General features: G+C 34.7%; 1 protein-coding gene across 5 annotated transcripts in view; it reads right to left on the reverse strand.

The window, feature by feature from the left end:
- Positions 1–22662, reverse strand: part of CRPPA (CDP-L-ribitol pyrophosphorylase A) — a 154685-nt gene that overhangs the window by 80754 nt on the left and 51269 nt on the right. For 3 of the 5 annotated variants that reach the window (XM_084897181.1, XM_084897182.1, XM_084897183.1), the window contains exons 6-8: positions 15276–15373; positions 3334–3426; positions 2773–2865 (exon numbers count right to left, since the gene is read on the reverse strand). In XM_084897181.1, the coding sequence (XP_084753307.1) occupies positions 2773–2865; positions 3334–3426; positions 15276–15373 (284 nt within the window). Of the gene's footprint in view, positions 1–1733; positions 1798–2772; positions 2866–3333; positions 3427–15275; positions 15374–22662 lie in introns of those variants that run through there. The other 2 variants (XM_084897185.1, XM_084897184.1) reach the window with 2 other exon arrangements.

Raw genomic sequence — 22662 nt, forward strand, 5'->3', positions numbered from 1 at the left:
TGCAGAAATTCAGAAAATTCTGATAATTCAATATAATTACAATGAAATTAAGTTATATCTACCATGACATAGGATGTCATTAAGTTGATCAAACTAATATTGGTAAATTCCTTCAATCATACGCAACACCATCAACAAATGAGAACTTGGCAAAATTACACAACTTAGAATATATAAAAAGAAAATAAGAACAGAAGTCCAAAAGAGCATGTTGAACATCCAAGTATTAATAAAGGAAATGTTTATATAACTAAATATGTCCAAAATATTTTTCAGAAATGATCACTTGAAGAAAATCACATTATCATATAATGTCTATAAGATTATGCAAAAAAAATCATTTTTGCAAACATAACCTAATTTTCTTTAATAGAAGATAAAATAGGATAATTTAAATAAATATATTAGTTCTTTTAGGATAAAGTCCCAATTGTTTTTTTCTACTCTTCAAATAAAGTTTTGTTCCTTTCTTTAAGTAGTTCTTAAAGCAGTAGCCTCTACCTATACCAGTTTATCTTAGATATGAAAAACCTACACTTACTGTTTCCCAACCCAATTCGTGTCCATGAAAGCCAGAGATAATTTGACATTGTAACAATCAAAACCCATGCATAAACTGAAGTGAAATCTAACTATGGTAAATGTTCATTCTTTACTTTCCCAGTGATTTGCTCCATCCTAAGGATATAGATTTTAGATATGTTCCAGTGACATTTTCCTGTTGATTTTAATCATAACCTTAATATCAGCACACTGAGTCTACATATGCAATAAGAAAGTAACAGTGTAAAAGTATTAATTATAATAATTGGAGTAACAACTGTCCAATTTAACGTAAATCTTTTATAGTGTTTATAGTATGTAGATTTATAGTATACAGACTTATATTCACACTAGTTCTGAAAGAATTTTCCTTTGTAAATAGAGGATTGTCCATCTTTTCCCTTAGTTTGATACAGAACACCAGGTAGTCACACAAATTCTTGCATTTACTGGGATACATAAAATGGAACTCAACAGAAGCCAACAGAAAATTGAATTCAAATATTTACAGAAGCATTACAAAGGACTGAGGTTGAGATACAACAGTAGAAAAGAAACAGAAGAACTAACAGTTTAAAAACTGACTGTGCATGTGTGTTTGATAAAGAGAGGCAGAAGAAAAGGGTAGAACAAAATTCCAGAAGTGACACAGATTCCCACCCACCTGGGTACCTGCCACAGGGGCATTGCCACTAAGAAAGTCAACTTGATGGGAGATAGATCTGATATGCCAGGTGTGAGAAGATAGCGAAGGAAGTGTTTAATAGGATGTTGAAATATGTATGACTGAAGCTGGGGAATCAGACTGAAGCAATGCAAGTACACTTTGAATCATCTCATCCAAACTGGAAGTAAAAGGAGCTGGACTATTAAATGAAACTAACATTGTGTGCCATTTAATGGCCCAATACTGTGATGTCAACTAAACTTTGCATGCATTCATTTTAATCCTTAAAGATTTAAGAGGTAGAGTTATTAGCCTCATTTCTAACGTGAAGAAAGTAAGCCTCATAAAAGTTAAGAAACTTAATGAGGGAACTGAGGTATTCTGAGATCCAGGCCTTACCCTCATCACAGCACTGTGCTGCCTCTTCAGAATAATATCTGGGAACATGGACCAAATGAAATCTCTAAGCCAGTTATAATGTGGAGAAAAGAATAGAGAGCCAAACACAGAATTCTGAACTTACCATTACCCTACAGAGCCTTAGGGCCTTCCAGCACTGGGTACATTTTCATCATGTTCTTAGAAAACTTCAATGAAAACATCTATTAAAATCAGCCAAGTGGAACTTGGGTTTCCATAACCAGCAGGACCCAAGCAACCTGTCCTTGGGGCATATCACCAAATACAACAAACAGGGCAGTGAACTAACCTTCCTTCAAATGCTGATTTGTTTCTACTTCCACAGCTTAGTCTAGAGTTTCATCTTTATAGTGTGAATGATCTTTATTCTGTATTAATGATCTTACCAACAAGAATTAAATTTCCACACTATGGAACAGGCCTAACCTTCAGGAACTTGGCAACTGTTAAGTGCTTGTTCGGAGGATTTCATGTTGGGAACCCCCTCCCACATCAAAATGCTGCAGACCAGATTTGGCTCCTCATCCAGTGTGGTGGGTCAGGCACTAGTTTTCTTTCTTTTTGTTTTTGCTCTCTGATAGCCCCCTCTGCTACCCAAGTATTTAAATTCTTTTAGTCTTTCACAGAAAGATTTCTCCAAAAATTGTAAGGGCTATTCTTCTAGGAATTCTCTTTGACCCGTTGCTCACTCTAATTTTGCTGTTCACGTAACAGAGATGAAACAACCTAAGAGTAAATTTTCTTTCATTTTTTTTTCTCTCTCTCTCTTTTTTTTTTTTAACTTCAGTATTTCTTCTCTAATGGGATCCTGGTAATATGCTAAATAAAGCTCTTTTACATTATCCAAACAGCTAGTCAATGCAGCAATACGTTATGAGATTTTGATAAAGAAAGAGAAATGAAATTAGTCCTTTGCTAGGTTAAATTACATTGTTTTCCAATCCTGTAGATTCAACCAAATAAGGATATGCAGTCAATAGAATTCATAGTAAGAGAGTAAGTTCAAGAATCCACAAGGAAGAGTTTCTTCTATGGGGTTTGAATGGATTTCCGCAGTTTGATGGAATTGTGTTGGACAAGAAGTTGAATTTCAAAAAAAGAAGCATATGTTTGAAGAGAAAAATCTGCATTAATTCACTTACTGAAATAACAACGACAGGATACAAAACGGAAAGATGACTCTCTTTAAGCATATTCAGTAGTTTCTTAGTTTCTTCAAATTCAGAGGTCATAACCTGAAAGACCAGAAAGGTAAAAAAAAAAGGTGAAAAGAAGTTCTTAAATTATATAAAAGTTAATTCAAGGAGAAAACATGGAGAACTTCTATACAATCACTCAAAATATTTATAAAGCTCGATTTTTAATTTTTAATCAGTTTTAAAGAGCACCCATAAGTTTATACCTATTAAATGTGCATTAGTTATTAATTTGAACCTATGTTGTCTTATCTGCTTTACCAAATACAAAACAGAAAACTGAAAATACTGTCCAAGGAAATATCACCATCTTCTCATGATGAGGATTAGCTTGTTAGAAAACGTTCTCCTATTTCAAAAGAAAACTTCCAAGTACATATCAAATGATACAACTCACCTGTCAAAACCTTAAAATCGAATATTTACTGATCAAGACACATAGGTTCTCTTCCCCATGACACGTGTAACATCCCCAAGTGCTTTCGGTCATTTGTATTTACTACTTACATTCACGCAAACAAAACTGTAGCATTGCTCTAAGATGATTTGCTGGAGATCTCTGCCAGCATGACATAGAGGCCCACATGTGACTTTCACATGCTAGGAGAGAAAAAATAGAGGGGAAAAACAGAGTTTACAAATTAGATAGAAAGACCAAACATGAACATAAACAACTTTGTTATAAATGAATACAAATTTGCTGTAGACACAGAGATCCAAGGACCATATGTAAAAACAAATAATTCAGGCTAAAGTTTATGGGGTTATCAAGAGAAAAAGCATTTGAACTAGTTCATAAATAATGACTATTATTTTAGCAAACAAGGATATTGGGAAATTATTTCAGATAAGAAAAATTGGTTAAAAAGGCACAGGATATATTCCCATACAGGCAAGTAGTCGGCGGTTTTTCTTACACAAAGAATGTATTGCAGAGAATGTTGGAATAAAATTGAAAGGTTGGTTAGCTTGTTGGAGGATTCTGGAAGCATGTTAAATTACTATAGTTACAAAGAACAGGTTTAACAAAACCTGGAGTGACTAGAAGCCAGGAAAGCAATAAGAACTTATTATATGTGAAAGAGAAAAGAGTTGAACTAGTGAACTAAGGCAATGACAAAAGATAAAAGAAGAGGCAAAGAGATAATTACAAGTGGTAGCCCCAAACTAGATTTAGAAGAAATGGTACATATATAACAAACACTTACCTAACAAGATTTTTATTCCATATAGTTCAATATTCTAATTAATTTATATTACAACTTAATTATGAGACAAGGGATCTGTTTAGTAATGTGTGTGTGTGTGTGCATGAATGTGTGTGTAATTCCTTTTAGATTAAATCTAAAATTGTGGATTTGTCATTAAACTACTCCAGATCTACATATATTCTATTCAAATCTTAACCATCCAACTTCACTCTTCAACACAAATATTCTTAAACTCGAAGGTCACAAACACAGCTCATTCTTGCCTGTGATGGCCATCCCATGTTGACTTCAATATATAGTGTTTCCTTATTAAAACTATTATATAAATATATATTTCCTAAACTTGATTATGAACAGTTAATAAATATAAGCTCTTAGAAAATAGGATATAGATAGAAAGCACAGTACCCAGCATAAGTTTTAGTTGTTCCTCTTCTTATTAAAATGTATTTGCTCTACTATTATGTATAACTAAATTAAAAGCTTCATGAAATGCACGTGCAGTGTTTTTACAAATGGTATTAAATATATAATCATCTTGTATCCCCTTTAAAAAAAACACAAAACAAAATTATAATTTTTTCCTTCTTGAAATTGAGACTCCTTTAATAATTGTTTCCAGTTAAGTGTAATTATTTTATTTGGTTGTATTGCTTTCCTTCCAAGCAGAAACAAACAGTACTTTCCATGCTTGAGTAAAGAAATTTAGAGATTACCTAAATATAGCAAAGGAGTCTTTGACACCTTTAATAAACAAAGGCTGCATTAGACAATGCTATTAGGTTGTTTATGAAAAAGCTCTACAGCATCATCTTATGCTGTCATTCCTAATGTTTCCACACTCACACACAACAAATGGAACAAAATGCTGGCTAGAAGAATTCCTTGTTCTGTAAATATTTTGGTTCAAAGAACATTTAAACAAAATTTAAAACAACCTTCCAATGTGTTCAGTAAAATTGAAGTATACAAAAAATAAAATGAAATACTTTCCTTACATCATAACAAATAAGAATTTAGAAAAAAAATTAGTGTTAACTAAATGCAGACATCTGCATATTCAGAATATTACTTAAAGCACGAATTTTAGGAAAGAAGATAGGCTGTCAACAAATGTTTTCCATTTAAAGAAGAGTTAAGGCTTAACTGAGGATAAGAGGCTTTGGTTCATGTCCCATGAGTCAGAGGTTCAAAAACCTTTTTCACAGACAGAATATGTTGGCTAGATCATCTCTAAATCTGAATCCCTCAATTTTTACCCCTTCCCCTTTAAACAATGGCACCAATGTGGGTATAAAGAAGGGAATTGGAGAGAGATACATTTGCATTCTACCCTGTAAACAACACTAAGAATTAAAAGGTTATGGTGGTCTGGGGCTGGAGTGTGGGAGAAATGGGGAGATGTTGGTCTAAGGGTACAGAGTTTCAGCCCCACTTCTAGGGATATATCCTAAGAAACCTGAAACACCAATCAAAAAGAATGTGTGCACCCCTATGTTTATAGCAGCACAATTTACCATAGCTAAGATCTGGAAACAACCCAAGTGCCAACTAGTAGATGCATGGATAAAAAAGCTGTGGTACATTTACACCATGGAATACTGTGCCAAAAAAGAAGGCTCTCTGACACTTTGAGACAGCATGGAGGGACCTGGAAAATATTATGTCAAGCGAAATAAGCCAATTATGGAAAGGCGAGTATCACATGATCTCACTTATACGTGGAATCTAATGAACAAAATAAACTGTTGAACAACACAGATCCAGAGAGACTGAGGCATGGAATAGACTGTCAAATCTCAGAGGGAAGGTGGGAGTGGGTGGATAGGAGGAGGGAAAGAGATCAACCAAAAAACTGGTATACATATATGCATAACCCTTGGGCACAGATAATAGGATGGTGGAGACCTGGGGCCGGGGTCCTTGGAAAAAAATAGGGGACACATGTAATTCTTATAACAATATATATTTTTTTAAGTTTCAGTTATGCAAGATGAATATATTCTGGAGTTCTATTGTGTAGCATGTTGACTGTAATTAATAATACTGTATGTATATTTGAAATTTACTCAGAAAGTAAAGCTTAAGTATTTTTTTATAAATAAAGAAGGAAGAAAACTAACTATATAAAGCGATGGATAAGTTCATTAGCTTGACTGTGGTGATCATTTAAAAGTGCATAGTAAAATATCAAGTTGTATATATTAAATACACACAATTTTTATTTGACAAAGATACCTTCATAAAGCTGGGAGGGAAAGACGTTCTATAATGCAAACCCAGGTTTTTGAAGGGACCCTTCTATAGCGATGACTGCTGCCCACTGAAGGCTCAGACTGGCCGGCAGCTCATCAGTCACTGACTTGATCAGAGCTGTCTCCAGCCTATGGGTGCTGCACCTGGGCCTTCAGCCAGAGGATAACAACCAGGGCCTCCCCATCTTTATTCTTAGAATATTCACCTAAGATACTCCTTTAAGTAGTACTCACTATTTTCAAATTTTGAGTTGCCAATTAAATTTTTCTTCATGGTTATTTTTAGACTTCTGTAAAGGTTTTGCCCACCCAGGATTCAGCATTTACTGTACTGCTTTTATTTTTATTTTTATTTTATTTTTTTAAATATATTTTATTGATTTTTTTTACAGAGAGAAAGAGAGGGATAGAAAGTTAGAAACATCGATGAGAGAGAATCATCAATCAGCTGCCTCCTGCACACCCCCCACTGAGGATGTGCCCGCAACCAAGGTACATGCCCTTGACTGGAATCAAACCTGGGACCTTTCAGTCCGCAAGCTGACACTCTATCCACTGAGCCAAACCAGTTTTGGCTTATTTTTATTTTTGAGTTAGCTTTAAAGCATTATTTTGTAGTTATGAGCATGGCCTCTGAAGCCAACCTCCCTGGATGTGAATCTAGCTCTGCAACAAAGCTGCAGTATACTCATTAGGAAAAGCAATAGTTCAAGACGGTTTGGAAGATTGGTTAAATTAATAGGTGAGATTTAAGGATCAATTTTTACAGGAAATTCATCCCTATAGGTTAGACTCCTGGAAAGCTTCAGAGAAAACAGCTTTCAGGCAATGAATCTCGGTAGAGTTTTGAGGTAACAAATGAACCAGGTCCCTCTGCCGCCATGTTAAATGGATCTCCAACCACCAACACTGAGTTGCTGGATCATACCAGTGGCCACCACAAGACTCACACCCTAGCCCCGTGGTCGGAAAACTGCCGCTCGAGAGCCACATGCGGCTCTTTGGCCCCTTGAGTGTGGCTCTTCCACAAAATATTTGCCTGGGTGAGTCTATTTTGAATTAGTGGCATTAGAAGAAGTTTAAGCTTAAAAAAATTGGCTCTCAAAACAAATTTCAAACTTTTTACTGTTGATATTTGACTCTGTTGACTAATGTGTTTGCCGTCCACTGCCCTAGCCTGTTGGATAGACCAGGAAAGTGTTGATATTCTCCCAATCCTAAGTGCTGGACAGGAAGAACAGCTCTAGAACCAAGCTGCTGCCATGGTACTCGGTTGTTGAATCCCAGTTTCTTACCACACCCAGGGAAGGGCTGATGCTTCCCTAGTAATTCAGCTTCAAAGCCACACTACACCAAGGTTGAAGCCTTAACATTCAGCGTGGTAGATCCATTTGCAATGCCACATAATGCACTGGATGCTGTCTCCATTCCTGAGACCATACACTTTTCCTCAATACCACTGTTCTAAAGTCTAAAGTCTAGTGTGAACGCTGCTATGTCAGCCAACCTTGTACATATTGCTATATTAAATGTTTGCTATTATCACTCTACTCACTTTCATTTAATCCCCACTTCTGATAATTCCCTTTGAAGACCAAGTATTGTTCTATGCAAAAGTATAGGAATGTTCAATGGAAAAAACAGCCTTAATACTAACAAACCTGAGCACAAAAAAAGTCAAGGTTTCTGTAATATCATACAGTTATGTCCAAATCTAGATAATGTCTAAACAAAAAAATTAAGCTGCCAAATGCACATTGACTAAAGTTTATTTTTTCCATTGAATTTTATCACAGATGTAAAGTTACATATAACTAATGGGCAATATTGCAGCAAATGAAAAATGACTAAGGTAGCTCATATAAATTGTGTTTGGCAGGCATATTTTGTAAATATCATCCTTTTTTTCCAGGATGACAGGTTAAAAAGGTATGTGCAGCAATATAACCTCTTTGTGTTTTGTAGTAATGCATAAAACATTTGCAAGCTGAGAATTGGCAAGCTGACATAAACAAATCTTATCTGTCTTAATAAAAAATCATGAAGAACAGAGTATCCTATCCACTGATGGATGAGCTTCACTCATTCAATGAATAAATATTTATTGAAAGCTCTGAGCCAAACACTGGCAATAAACTAAACAATGCTTCTGTGGTCATAAAGCTTACATCATATTGGAAAAAGGAAATAAAGTTTACACCTATGTCTCTCCAATTTCATTATGTATAAAAATAACTGGGAATTTATTAAAAATACAAATTTTTATTCCATTAGATGTGATGTGGAGTCTAAGCATCTGAATCTATATTCATAAAAGCCTAAGCGACTGAACAACCAAACAACCAGTCAACCAGTGCTATGAAGTGCACTGATCACCAGGGGACAGACTCTCAATGCATAGGATCAGGCTCCCGCCTATCTGGATCGGGCCTGCAGGGACTGGACTGAAACTGACTATCCAACATCCCCCAACAGGTGCAGGCCAGGCCAAGGGACCCCACCAAGGCACAAATGTGTGCACGGGGCCTCTAGTTTATAATAAGATACCAACTGATTGTTGTTATAACTGGCCCATAACCACACTTTGAAGTAGCAAGATATTAGATCATTTGAACTCTCACCTTACCATAAAAGTCCTCTTTCATTTTCAGTAGACACATTTACTGAGGAGTGTGCTTCCAAGAAGCAATCAGAAGATTTCTTTGACCTTGACTACCATAACTTCTGCTTTCAGTAGCCCCTAAAATAAATCACCTATATCTTTATTAAATCTATCAGTATGACAAACATAAGTGACTAAATTAAAAAATTAATTACTTCAACTGTTTTCCCCTTCAAATTCTTGCCAAATTTATAGCACAATCTAATTTACATTTATAAATTTTTTCTAAGTCTTACAGACACTACCCAGATGCGCACAGCAGTATAATTAGAGCCTGTTTTCCATATAAATATGCCCTAATTAAGTATGTACAAGTAAATTATATTCTAGTCAAAATGTCATTAATTTGAAATTACTAATTAGAATCCATGCCAACAAATATTGTTTCCAATCAGTTTTATAGATGATTTAATTTGTCTACTAAAGACTATAGTTTATTTCATTTAGCTATATATATATATTAAATTACAAATATGATATATATAGTTTTATCCCCTAGCCAATTTAAAATTGAGTGTTCATTAAATGAAATAGGTTATATTAGCAGGTGAGCGTGGGCGACTTTGTCCTTAGGGGAAATTGAGCAGTCAGGAAATATTGTCAGTTGTCACAGTGGATTGGAAGTAGTAGTGGGGCCTGGTAGGTAGAGAAGACAGGGATGCTATTAAATGTTCTATGAGCCGAAACCGGTTTAGCTCAGTGGATAGAGTGTCAGCCTGTGGACTAAAAGGTCCTAGGTTTGATTCCGGTCAAGGGTATGTACCTTGGTTGCGGGCACATCCCCAGCAGGGAGTGTGCAGGAGGCAGCTGATCGATGTTTCTCTCTCATCGATGTTTCTAACTCTCTCTCCCTTCCTCTCTGTAAAAAATCAACAAAATATATTTTAAAAAAATATTCTATGAGCATGCACAGGACAGCTTTCAGTGCAAAGAATTAACTGTATCCAATGCCATTAGCACAGCTATTGCAAAATTCAGAGTAAAAGAATTCTAGTTTTTGGTCTTGAGCACTTATTCATGAACCAATAACTGACACAAACAGCAGTAATATTCTAGTGACTTGAAGACTTTAGTATAGTGGCCATCCTTTTTACTTGGGAAATACCAACACTGCATTTTACCAGGCAAATGTTTAATGTAATTTTATTTTTTTAATGTAATTTTATTTTTTTTCATTTTTAGTGTAATTTTAAAATGACAAATCACAAGGGTAACAAGTATGTTCAAAATAGCTGGATGAGGTATATAATAAAAAAAAATAAACTTCATCTACTATCTAGTTTTCACACCATCTCCAATTTTAAATTAGGTAGAAAATAAACAAGAAAACTAAAGTCAACTATAAACATGTATGAGCAGCTCACTGAAGAGTTCCATCACATAGAATCACAGACACTATGCACTCGACTCGTTTTTAAAGAATATTTAATGCCACCCCCATAGATGTACAATCCAAATACTACCATTATCATTCTTCAAGTGCTACAGAGCAAGCAAACCATTTTTCACTAATGTATTTTCCACTCAAGTAAGAACTATAATTGCTGTTTTTATATAAAAAATATTTTTTTTATCTCACACAACTTTCCATTATGAGTGGCATATTAGTAGCCTACTGGATAAATATTGTTTAGCCTATAGTTCAAAAATATTTTTAAGTAGTAAGAATAAATTACATCTTGAGCAAAAATAACAAAAACATAATCATGTGTCTTATTTCAGAAGAATGTGAACATGTGTACACCTCAGGATGTTTTTCACACAGTACATTTCTAGATAAAGCAAGGCAGGTTCATACCTTGATAGAGAATCTTATCACAGATTCTAAAGAATAGATCTTGAAGTGTTGTTTATGGGCCTAGCTCCCCGCCCACTGTAACACCGCTGAGAGCTCACTCCCCACTCCGAGCCTCTCTGCTTTCTGACAGAAGGCTGCTGCCCACCAACAGACCACTGCTGCTAACCAGTTCGCCTGACCTCTGCAACATCTGCTCTTTCCCCTTCTCTTCCCTCCCTTTGTGAAAACAGTTTTCTTAGGGTTGGGAAATCAATTAGGACTTCACGGGTATACTTTGTGTTCTAAGCTTCTCAACTGTTCATGTGATTGATGGACGCCTGGCGGCTACCTCTTTATCTCCAGAAACGCATTTGGCTGATGTCCAGGTGCAGAGATATTCCAGAGACTTTCTTATCCGTTATCATATCACCCTTAACCACAGCTATTTATCTGGCTCCCACCATATGTGCAAGGAATCAGCACTGTGCAAGGGATCAGTGATAAAAGAGATAGTGAGAGAAATGTACATAATTATGATTAAAAGCAGGATATGCAGAATCACACCATTGCTGGTAAGTAGAAAGTCCAAGAACCAGAAAAATGGGCACCACGTTATGGAAAGAGTAATGTGGAACTAAGATTTAAATAAAACATGACATGGACAAATGGAGGCGGCATTCAATGAAGCAGAATGCTGGAGCTATTATTTAGCTAAAGCCACCAGAACAAAAGAAGAAAAAAAATCTACTTTTTTGGTGTTATAGAGTTATACTGCATGCAAATAGCTGAAATGGCATACATCTTCAAACTTAATTATTAGAGGAAATATATTAATTAATAAGCATAAAATATGTTAAAGACATGGTTTCCTATATTTGGTACAAAAAATCAATAAAATAAAATCACAGTAAATAAGCTCTAAAACTGTATATCTCAATTTCAATAGCATAAGAAATTAGTGTATATATATATATATATATATATCCATCAAAATCAACTGTTGAAGGTTAGAAACTATAATTTAAATGCCAAAAAGCATTTTTTTCAAGTTTTTATAAGGATTTTCCTTCAAAATATATACTTACCATGTATGTAAAATAAATTAATTTCCTGAATTAGAAGACCTGGTTTTTATAATTATATACCCAAAGCTAGATGTTAGCTATTCTTTTGGTTTAATTGTTTGTTTTTAACTCAGTATAAGAGCTTTCTAAAACTTGTGAACAAAGACCTCATTCCTAAGTGGACAAAGATATACAATATCATATTCTAAAGTTTTACATATGCCTCCTTTTTCCCCCCAATTGACTAATATCATTTTTAAAAGTTAACCATCTGGTTCCTTTAAAAAGAGTAGTATTTCAAATGGCACTGTTTCTGAAAGATAAAGACAGATATAAAAGGTGAAGCTATGTTAGGTATATAAAAAAATAGAGGAAGTAAAATTTAGGAAAAATTATCCCTATTCCCTCATTAATAATCATATTCTAAAATCATGACAACCAATTAGAATTATAAACTCTTACTATTATTAGATACAGCATGAACATAATTAACACCATCCCGAGCAACTAGGTGGTCCAATAATTTTGAACCTCCTTTTTTACCTCTGAAAAACTGATCAGGAAATCTGGCTAACATCCCAAACAAACGGCATGGATTTAATTGGATGGACTTCAGCTAATTTCTGTAGTCTTGTACATACACCAAAACCGCATTCTCTAACTGAATTAACTTTGTTGGAATTGTTTAGTCAGAGGCCCAACAGGAGAGTTTACAATGTTATTTCACTGTTATTACACTGTTTTACAGTGTTCAGCTTCAAAAGATAAAAAACCCTACATCTCAAAACTAAAATATTGTCATAATATGTGTCAAAATAAGCACAGAAGAGCCCTATTTCGAATGGGCCTCACAATGCTGCAATGGCTTGTTTGTTCTGTTTCTTTTTATTTCTGTCTTTCTTCATTGGCTGTTTTTGATGTTTTGTTTGATAAATATGTCATACACCAAATTCAGTTAGGTCTGTAAGCAAAAGCAGAGACCCAAACACTGGACACAACCTTTGAGGCCACCAGGAAAAATAAACTAGGTCACACAGTCAGCCTCAAAAACCAAAGCATGCCTGACACCCAGGAAAACACATGATTTTTCAGACATTTCCTGCTTGTCATTTGTGGTTACACAAAACAATAATCAAATCATGTGCTCCAAGAAACAGGAAGGGGGGGATAAGCAAAATACACCAAAAGTCCCTGAAGTCCCTGTTTGGAAAAAATATCGATCAGCATTCATTTATTTTATTATACAAAAGAAAATTAGGTTGAACTAAACATGAGGTTTTAGAGGTAATGTTATATCTAAAATGTTATATTTAAATCCTACATGTTTTCTTCTATACAATTTTACTTGTCTTCTGTGAAATTTTATTTTTATTGAATTGATTGGGATGACACTGGTTTCAGGTATACAATTCCATAATATGTCATCTACACACACAATGTTACTTTTAAGGAATAGCACCCAACAAAATCATTTTATAGAAGTAAGTTGGATCATGCTTAATTGTAGCTTATGTTTTCTATCACTTCATTTTGTTCCTTGGACAAAATATAAGCACAGTATTTTTATATATATATTTTATTGATTTTTTACAGAGAGGAAATGTGAGAGATAGAGAGCTAGAAACATCGATGAGAGAGAAACATCAATCAGCTGCCTCCTGCACACCCCTTACTGCCCGCAACCAAAGTACATGCCCTTGAACGAAATCAAACTTGGGATCCTTCAGTCCTCAGGCCGACGCTCTATCCACTGAGCCAAACCAGTTAGGGCTAAGCTTTAGTCTTTATAGGTTAGTCTCTGTGAGTCTATGTTTTGGTTTGGTTTGGCATTGTCCAGTGCACCAAAAGGTTGCTGGTTGGATTCCTGGTCAGGGCACACACCCAGGTTGCAGCCTTCATCCCAGGTATGGAGTATGCAGGAGGCAGCTGATCAATGTCTCACTCGCATCAAATGTTTCTCTCTCCCTTTCTCACTCTAAAAATTAATTTTAAAAAAAACCAAAAACTTAACACACACACACACACACACACACACACACACACACAAACAACTCTGGAAATTTAGGTTGGTTGATAGCCAGAGTCCCGATAATATTCTTTCAGAGCCCCATGTTGCTGGTTGTTGCATCAATTTTATAATGAATGAATGAGATTATTTAAGAGTAATAGACCATTTTTTGAGGCAAAAAGGTGCTTCAGTGGGTGAGGCAGTGGTGGCCAGTTATCTACTATTAAATATTCTGCAAGGTACAGCAGTGAAACTGGGGCACCGAACTTAGAACAGATTCTTAATAGGTAGAGTTGAGACAGAAAGCAGAGAACAGGTGCTCAAATTTTCAAGGATGAAGGGAAATTCCCAGAAAGTCATCAGATAAAAGCAACATGGGAGATTGTAGTGTGACCTTTATGCTTAAGAGACAGCTAAGACGGCTATTATCTTCTCAGCTTTAAGTTGTCACTCTCAATGCTACTGGTAGAATCTAGCACTGTTTTGCTATCAAACCACCTGACGGAGCTTGTTAAAAACTTAAGATTCCAGAGCTTATCCCAGACCACGGTTCATTAAAATTTTACATATTCCAGGAATCTACATTTCTAACAGTTCATGCATCTAGTACAGGATGGAAGTTTGGGAATCAGTAGTATCTGCTAACCTCATCTGTGAAAGCTTAATTGTTACAGTGCACACTCACTGAAAACTCACCATAAGCCAGAGGCATTTCTAAGCACTTTACATCTGTTTATTTTATTTAAAAATTCCAACAAGTTTACCACGTAGATATTATTAACATTTTCTACTTAAGACAAAGAAATCAGGTAATAGCCGAAACCGGTTTGGCTCAGCAGTAGAGCGTCGGTCTGCAGACTGAAAGGTCCCAGATTTGATTCAGGTCAAGGGCATGTACATTGGTTGTGGGCACCTCCCCGGTAGGGGGTGTGCAAGAGGCAGCTGGTCAATGTTTCTCTCTCATCGACGTTTCTAGCTCGCTCTCTCTCTCCCTTCCTCTCTGTAAAAAACCAATAAAATATATTTTAAAAAAAAAAGAAATTAGGTAATAAAGCTGACACCTGAGCACAGGTAGTCTGATAAGAGAGCCCATCAGGAGAAAGGAAAAGTGAACTTTTTCCTTCAGTTCTTCACTGCAATTCTATCCTAGATGTTGTTAACCTGTCATCATATGCTCATCATAAGCTCTGATGCTGGTGATATATTTTAATGAAAACAGGTAAATTAAAATTGAATAATTTCAGTTTGGCAAACAAAACATTTTACAATGTTGTCATAAAAATATATAATGGAAGTCCTTACTGGTACAAGTTGCAAATAATTCCTATAGACGGCCTCACATTTACTACTATTTCTCCCATTTTCTTAGTAGTAAGATTAGATATGAGCTTAACTAGGAAGTTGATCATTTCAAAAAACAAGAAATGTACATTCACCACTTTAACCATTAAATTCGATATCTGAATACTTACATTTAATTCATTTTTTAGCATTTCTTCGAGATGACGACCTATATGCTCTTCATCTTCTTTGGTGTCCATAACTATGCAAATGTGTTGTGAAATTCTTTCTGAGATACAAAATTTAAAAAAGAAATGTTTTAAATATAATATGGAACAAAGTCCTAGTATACTGAAACCTATACTTCCCTGCTGATCATAGATACTGAACAAGAAGAGGAAGGTGCTAACTTTGGGCTAAGTGGAGTGACTTGGACTACACACTGAGATGTCCTTGACTCTTTTAACCCCCAGATCAATAAATGTATCTATTTTACACTTTGCAGGTAGCTAACCAGGACATGTATAAGCAACAGAAATAAGAAATTTGAGAATACATATGAATGGGAGTAACTGGATGTAATAGCCATTTGACTTGTCGATTCAATCTTTCCACGTTTATGAAGTCTTACAGGTTCTGAAAAATCCCATCTCCCAGGAAGATCTCTAGGCTCTATTTCCGGTGTGTAGCTCACTGTGCCACCTAGTGCCCTGCTTAAGTACAGGATTCCTCTTGGCATTCCTCTTAATTTAACTTAATACAAATAAGTTCTTACCACTTAACCATTACCACAAGTGAAAATGCCAAATGAATTTTCTTCAAATTTGGAAGGCTTATTTGATATGATCTTATTTTTAAGACATAAGCTATATGGCATAGTGATATTCACTGCTGTAAGTCCTCAATGCACTCTCCCAAAAGATGTGCAGTCTTGCTGTACAGTAGACAGGTCTGACATACTAAGAAATAGCCAAATTGCTGCCAGTCAAGGAGACAGTGCATGGTATTATGTCATGGATGAAGGGGAAAATTGTAATTTTAAACAGAAATCCCAAATCAAAGTTAGTTTGATTAACATTTGACCCAGCTGCTTCTCTCATGGGCAACTCTAGGCAACATGCCTTAAAAAATCATTGATCTGGAAATAGTTAATGATTCTTCCAAGAATAGTTGGGGAGGACAGACCATTTAAAATAATATCATCACAAGTTAGTATGTAATACTCTTATTACTAACTACCTCCCACCTATCAAGAATATTATAGTAAATGTTTAGAGAAATTTGGACTGTGTCATGTCCTAGCAAAAAATTCAGACAGATTTTCAAATGCCTCTCACAAAAATTCAGACAGATTTTCAAATGCCTTTTATGATTAATTTTTTTAATTATATGGGAATAGTAAAGACGGGATTTTGATGATTAAAAGAATTGTATGTATAAAGTTATGTAAGTTATGTAGAGTGCCTCTATATAAGTAATTCCCAATAAATCACAGGGTAACTACTTTTGTTGTCATGGTGACATATATTCAGTGATAACTGGATAAGATTCCTTTTGTCTACACAAAACATAACCCAACTCTAACTTTAAACTGTTCCTTATGGTTTAATATTTCAGAGTTGGATAAATAATACTCTCAACTTTGTCCCACTAAGGCTTCTTTTCAAATTTCAAAGTTTTACCAAATATGTAGTAGTTATGTGTAATAATGGAATATTCATCTTGAGTAATAAATAATCCCATTTCTATCCCTGAATTCCTTTTAAAATTAACATGGATACCTTCTACTTATGACTATTTACATCTTGGGTTGTTCATTAGATACAGGTTGAAGCATCCTATGTGAATTTTATTAATAATTCCACAAATACACCCTGACAATCTAAACAGGGAATGTTAATGTACTTAAGGTCTTCATAAAAAAAAGATAACAGCAATAACTATATATGTGCCATACATCTGAAAGGCCAAAATGAAAAAGAATGTAGCCATAGGAACAAGGTTAAAATAAACTGAACCTCTTCAATTTATTGCCCAACTAATAGAGAAAAAATTTATGTAACACTTAAAACTTTTTTTTTCAAGAAGCACAAAACTCTTTCCAAACATAACATGATTAATCCTCATTGTTTCTCAAAGCAATGTCTTTAACATCCTCCTTGAAGTTAATGATGAAATCAAAACAAAAAATAGACGCCTTTAGAATTCTTAATCTGTGATTCTACTAATACAGCACGTCTTAGAAATTTTTAGAGGTTAAGATAACACAAAAGCACTGGTGAGAACTATAAAATCATGTTACTTCCCAGAATCATAAAAACTCTAACACAGAATCTAGTCTTTGTTCTCCCCCCTGAAAAGACTTAAGGATAAATTAGAAAAAATATTGGAATTAACATTAAATCCTACCTGACCTGTCAACTTGATGACTAATGTTAAACCTTAAGCTTTCATTTTCACACTACCTTCTAGCTTTTGAGAATATTCCTAAAAGGACCCTTGTGGCACATGATGAAATATTTTGATAATTAAACAATTAGGATACATCCTCCCCACAAAAAAGAAAGGTATTTTAAAATATACTCTCTAATTGAAACTGTATGACTCTTCATTTATATACAGCATCTGAGTGTCATATAGCTCAGTGTGACTTAACAGAGAGAAACCTCAAACTGGAACAGGCCTTGAAGTCTACAGGTTGGTATTAAATCTGTAAGTATTAACTAATAAGTTCACATTTTTCAGTTAATATCTTATTCCCATGCGTAAGTGGCCAAGGTATTGTGCACAACTGCCAGTGCATCTTCTCCCGTGCCCATATCTGCTGGGTATATGTTCCAAGACATCCAGTGGATGCCTTATACCACAGATATACCAAACACACACACACACACACACACACACACACACACACACACACACACACACACTGTTTCTTGGTATATATACATACCATTGGTAAACTTTCATTTATAAATTAGGCATAGCAAGAGATTAACAGCAACAATAATGAAGTAGAACTATAACGAAATTTATATCTATAAAAGCCTAAGTGACCAAATGACTGAACAACCAACCGGCCAATCGGTTGCTAGGATGCACACTGATCACCAGGGGACAGACACTCAATGCACAGGATCGAGCTCCCTCCTGCCTCGATCAGGCCTGCGGGGATCTAGCTGAAACCGGCTATCCGACATCTCCTGAGGGGTCCCAGATTGCGATAGGGTGCAGGCCAGGCCAAGGGACCCCAACAGTGCACAGATTCATGCACCAGGCATCTAGTACTGTAGTGAAAGTTACATGAATGTGTTCTCTACTTTCTTCTGTCTCCATGTTTCTGATGAGAAATATATAGTTATTAAAATTATTGCTCCCCTACAATCATTTCTGATGACTTTCAAGATTTGCATTTATTTTTCAGCAGTTTGATTATGAAGTATCTGGTGTGGATTTGTATGAGGTTATCATGTTGGAGTTAACTGAGCTTCTTGAGTCTGCAGATTTATGTCTTTAACCAAATTTGGGAATTTTTTCATCTATAATTTCTTCAGAATTTTTTCCCTCTACTGCACTTTCACCTCTCCTTACAGGATTGAGATGATCTGTTACTTTCCCACATATGATGAGCACTATTCATTTCTATCTTCCAATCTCTTTTAATTCTGCATTTCAGACTAAAAAAATCCTGAAGATCGAATTAACTTCACTGATAGTTTCTCTGTCAACAACAGTCTGTGTGTGTGTGTGTGTGTGTGTGTGTGTGTTTATTTTGGTTACTGTATTTTTTTTTTTCAGTTCTAGATTTCCATTAGGCTCTCCTGTATGTTTTTTTATGACTTTGCTGAGAATTTCCATCTTTCATTTCAAAAGCATTCCCATAATTGTCTAACTACTATGCTGTACAACTGAAACTAATACAAAATAATATTGAATGTAACCTGTAATTGAAAAAATATATATTTTTAATTTTTAAAAAAGCATTTCTGCTTATTTATTGTAGCATTTTTTATAATCAGTGCTTTAAAGAATTTGTCAGATAATCTCAACATCTATGTCATCCCAGCATGGGTATCTATTGGTTGACCTTTCCCATGTGAGTTTAGGAATACCTGATGGTTTGTATGCCAAGTGATATTGGATTATATCCTGTATGCTTGGATAATATCCTCCCTTACCAGAGTCTCTCCTGTACATTCATTTCTCTAATACAGCCCTTTTCAAAAAACTCCCTGATGTTTTTTTTTCATAAGTGTTTAATTCCAGTATTACTTTAACTAAAGTTCATCTACATCTAATAGTTTACAAATGAGACCAAAATTTCATTTGTAATATACTAATTTATTGAGTTCCTCTTAAAGTATTCAGTCATTGTTCAAGGGTTAGAAAATAGATGCAATGGGTCTTTTCATTTAACTTCACAAAACAACATATACAATTTCTAAAATGTCATAGGACAGACACATTGACTCATTAACATGGAGAAAAAACATCTAGACATTTGCCTCCATTAATTAATCATCATTAGAAACTCATCAGTGCTCAGGATGGTATTTGCATTTTATAAGAAATTTTCAAATAGCATGGAGGAGAGACAAATTTAAATACTATATTAGTTCTACAAGCAAGTGAGAAAAAAATCCAGAAGTTGGCCTGCTATTTTCTTAAAATCATTAAATCATTTAACACCATATCATCCATAAGATCTCATTATACACTATACGGGCCTCTTTTTCTTTCTTTCTTTCTTTTTTGGTCTTGAAGCTAGAACTTATTTATTTATTAATTTATTATTTTGGTCCATTTTTTTTTTTTTTTTTTTTTTTAGAGATAGATGAAGGAAGAGGGAGAGAGACATCCATATGAGAGTAAAACATTGCCCTGACTGGGAATCTAACTGGTAACCTTTCAGGGCATAGGACAATGCCCAACCAACTGAGCTACACCAGCCAGAGCTCAAAAGCCAATCTTAAGAGTCTATTTTCTGTCTCATGTAAAAGTTTTTAAAGTAGTATTATTAAGCAGAACCACCACTGTTGAAGTCCCTGACTCAGTCTCACCTGTAAGTAGATGCCTAAGGTTTCTCTGAACACCTTGACAGAGGGAGCTATTAGAACAGGAAGAGGGGCAGCAAGGATTCAGTAAACCAAAAGCAGCCAATAAGCCTGACTACTGGACAGGGGGACAACAGGGCTGGTAGACAGACTCACAAGAAAACCATACATCCCACAGTGAAAAGTAAAAGTAGTCTTCTGCAAGTTAGCTCTACTGTTGACAATAGAGGGCAATAGTACATAGTCAGAACTTTTGAAAAGATGTTTTATATCAGATCTTAACCAAATTTGGAAATGAGTCACTCAATACAGGATAAAGTTTCCTACCTTAGAACTAATAAGGACACATGTGTGACATCTTGTTGCCTGCACATGATTTTAAATGTAAGAACATGATAGTTGTCCAAATAAATGATGCAGTACTTTCTTTTTTCCTTTTCAAAGTATATATGGATTCTCAGTTAAAGGAGAAGTAAATTTGAAGGAAATGCTAAGGAATCTTCAGTAGATTTACAAAATGCGTAATTGCTTTGAGCATAAAAGTCATGTTGCAGTTTTCGTTTTGTTTTTTTCCTACCTACATCAGAGTAAAATGTAGCTGGCTGGCTTTTGATTGTTATCAAGTCTTCTTAAGCTAGTTGCTTAGTACTCATAATGGCCTTAGAAGTTTTTGAACATGACAGATTTACCAGTAGTTGACAGTGTTTGAATTAGCACCTCACTAATGACATATTTTAAAAAATTATAAAATTAAACAAAACAGTGAACTATACTTTCTCTAATCTTGACCCAGATATTTAACTTTCTAATTAAAAAAAAAATTTTTTTTACAATAAGATTCCAAGGAAACCAAGCAGCTATTAAATCATATTGCAGTCTTCCTGCTCCTATTAATTAAAGCTTGACGCAAATGTTCTTACGGATCCGCGTAAGATACAGTGCTAACACAATTATTTTCAAGAGAGTGAAGAACAAAAACTATATTATGTACAAAGAAATTATGGTATTAATGTGAAAATTTGGAAAATGAAGTATCATAGTAAAAAACCAGACGTCAAAAATTACAATTTCCATGTAAGTCTTAGCTGTCACTTTGCATAGCCCAAAAAAGCATAGTTAATAACATAAATGGCACCATGGCTGGGTATCTAACAAGAAAAACCTGAGAAAGACATACCACAGATGCAAAACACTGTCCAGTCACAGATGTAGAAAACCTGATTTCAAGGTTCTCATCTTTTCAATTTGGGTAAAAAAAAAATGAAGAATATTTAAAACAACACAATTTTAAGAGAAAAGATTCATGTAATGCAATAGGATTAAGTCATTAAATTTATTAATATGTATACAATATGCACTGTAACACATGAGTCTTCTTAGTTCTCAGTAACCTAAATCAATTTTATTTGCATGTGATTTTATTTTATTCCTTTCAGACAGAGCCAATTTAAAAGCACATTCAGCTACTTTCATTGTATAAGCACAAAAGAATCCAACTGCTTCCCTATAGAATATTTTTTAACTGTATGGAATATTAAAATGCAGGTTTTTCTGGATTTAGAGCTTGACTTTATAAATACCTAGCATTAAAAGAAATCACCTGTATCACTGATGTTGAAAAATAAAAGCGTATTTTCGAAATATACTCTAAATTTCTTAACCAACAGGCAATATTCTATGTCTGAGAAATCTAATTCAATTAATTTTCTTTAAAATGAAGTGCTTATCAAATAAAAACATTACATATGACTGGAAAAAGACATGAATTTTTTCATGAACATTAATATTAACCATTTAAACTAACATTAACTAATGCCAGTTAAAAACAATTTTGAATTTTAACTATTTTATTTTTCCATTTTTATATAAACCACTATATAAAAAGAGGTTTTTTTTTATATCACAAGTTTGCTTCGGTTTGTACAATCATAACCAGAAAAGAATAAAATCTAGTGAGTTTTAAAATACTCTTGTCACAAAATTACATATATTGAAACATATAGGAAGAATGATGGTGGAAAATAAGTACAATCATTTATTTAGGACTTCCATAGGGCAGTGGGTCGGCAAACTGCGGCACACGAGCCACATGCAGCACTTTGGCCCCTTGAGTGTGGCTCTTCCACAAAATACCACGACCTGGGCGAGTCTGTTTTGAAGAAGTGGCATTAGAAGAAGTTTAAGTTTGAAAAATTTGGCTCTCAAAAGAAATTTCAATCGTCGTACTGTTGATATTTGGCTCTGTTGACTAATGAGTTTGCCGACCACTGCCATAGGAAATTTTCCTCTTAGAAGGTTTTAAAGTATTGATCCTTTTGCCAGAATATGGTCAACATGTTAAATGTGGGTTGGGACTGCTTATATTGCATATGTGAGTCTAGATAAAATATGTTACTGCTGGCATCTGTCATCACTTTAATAGTTTGAGTAGGTTTGAGCATACAGAGCAGGCTTGGGTGGGCTCAACCAGCTTGGGTTGAAAAAGTACAAAAGTACAAAACCGCTTTGTTAAGTGGCTGTTTAC

The sequence above is a fragment of the Pipistrellus hanaki genome (assembly GCF_964339955.1).
Source record: "Pipistrellus hanaki genome assembly, chromosome: 10".
NCBI classification, from domain to species: Eukaryota; Metazoa; Chordata; class Mammalia; order Chiroptera; family Vespertilionidae; genus Pipistrellus; species Pipistrellus hanaki.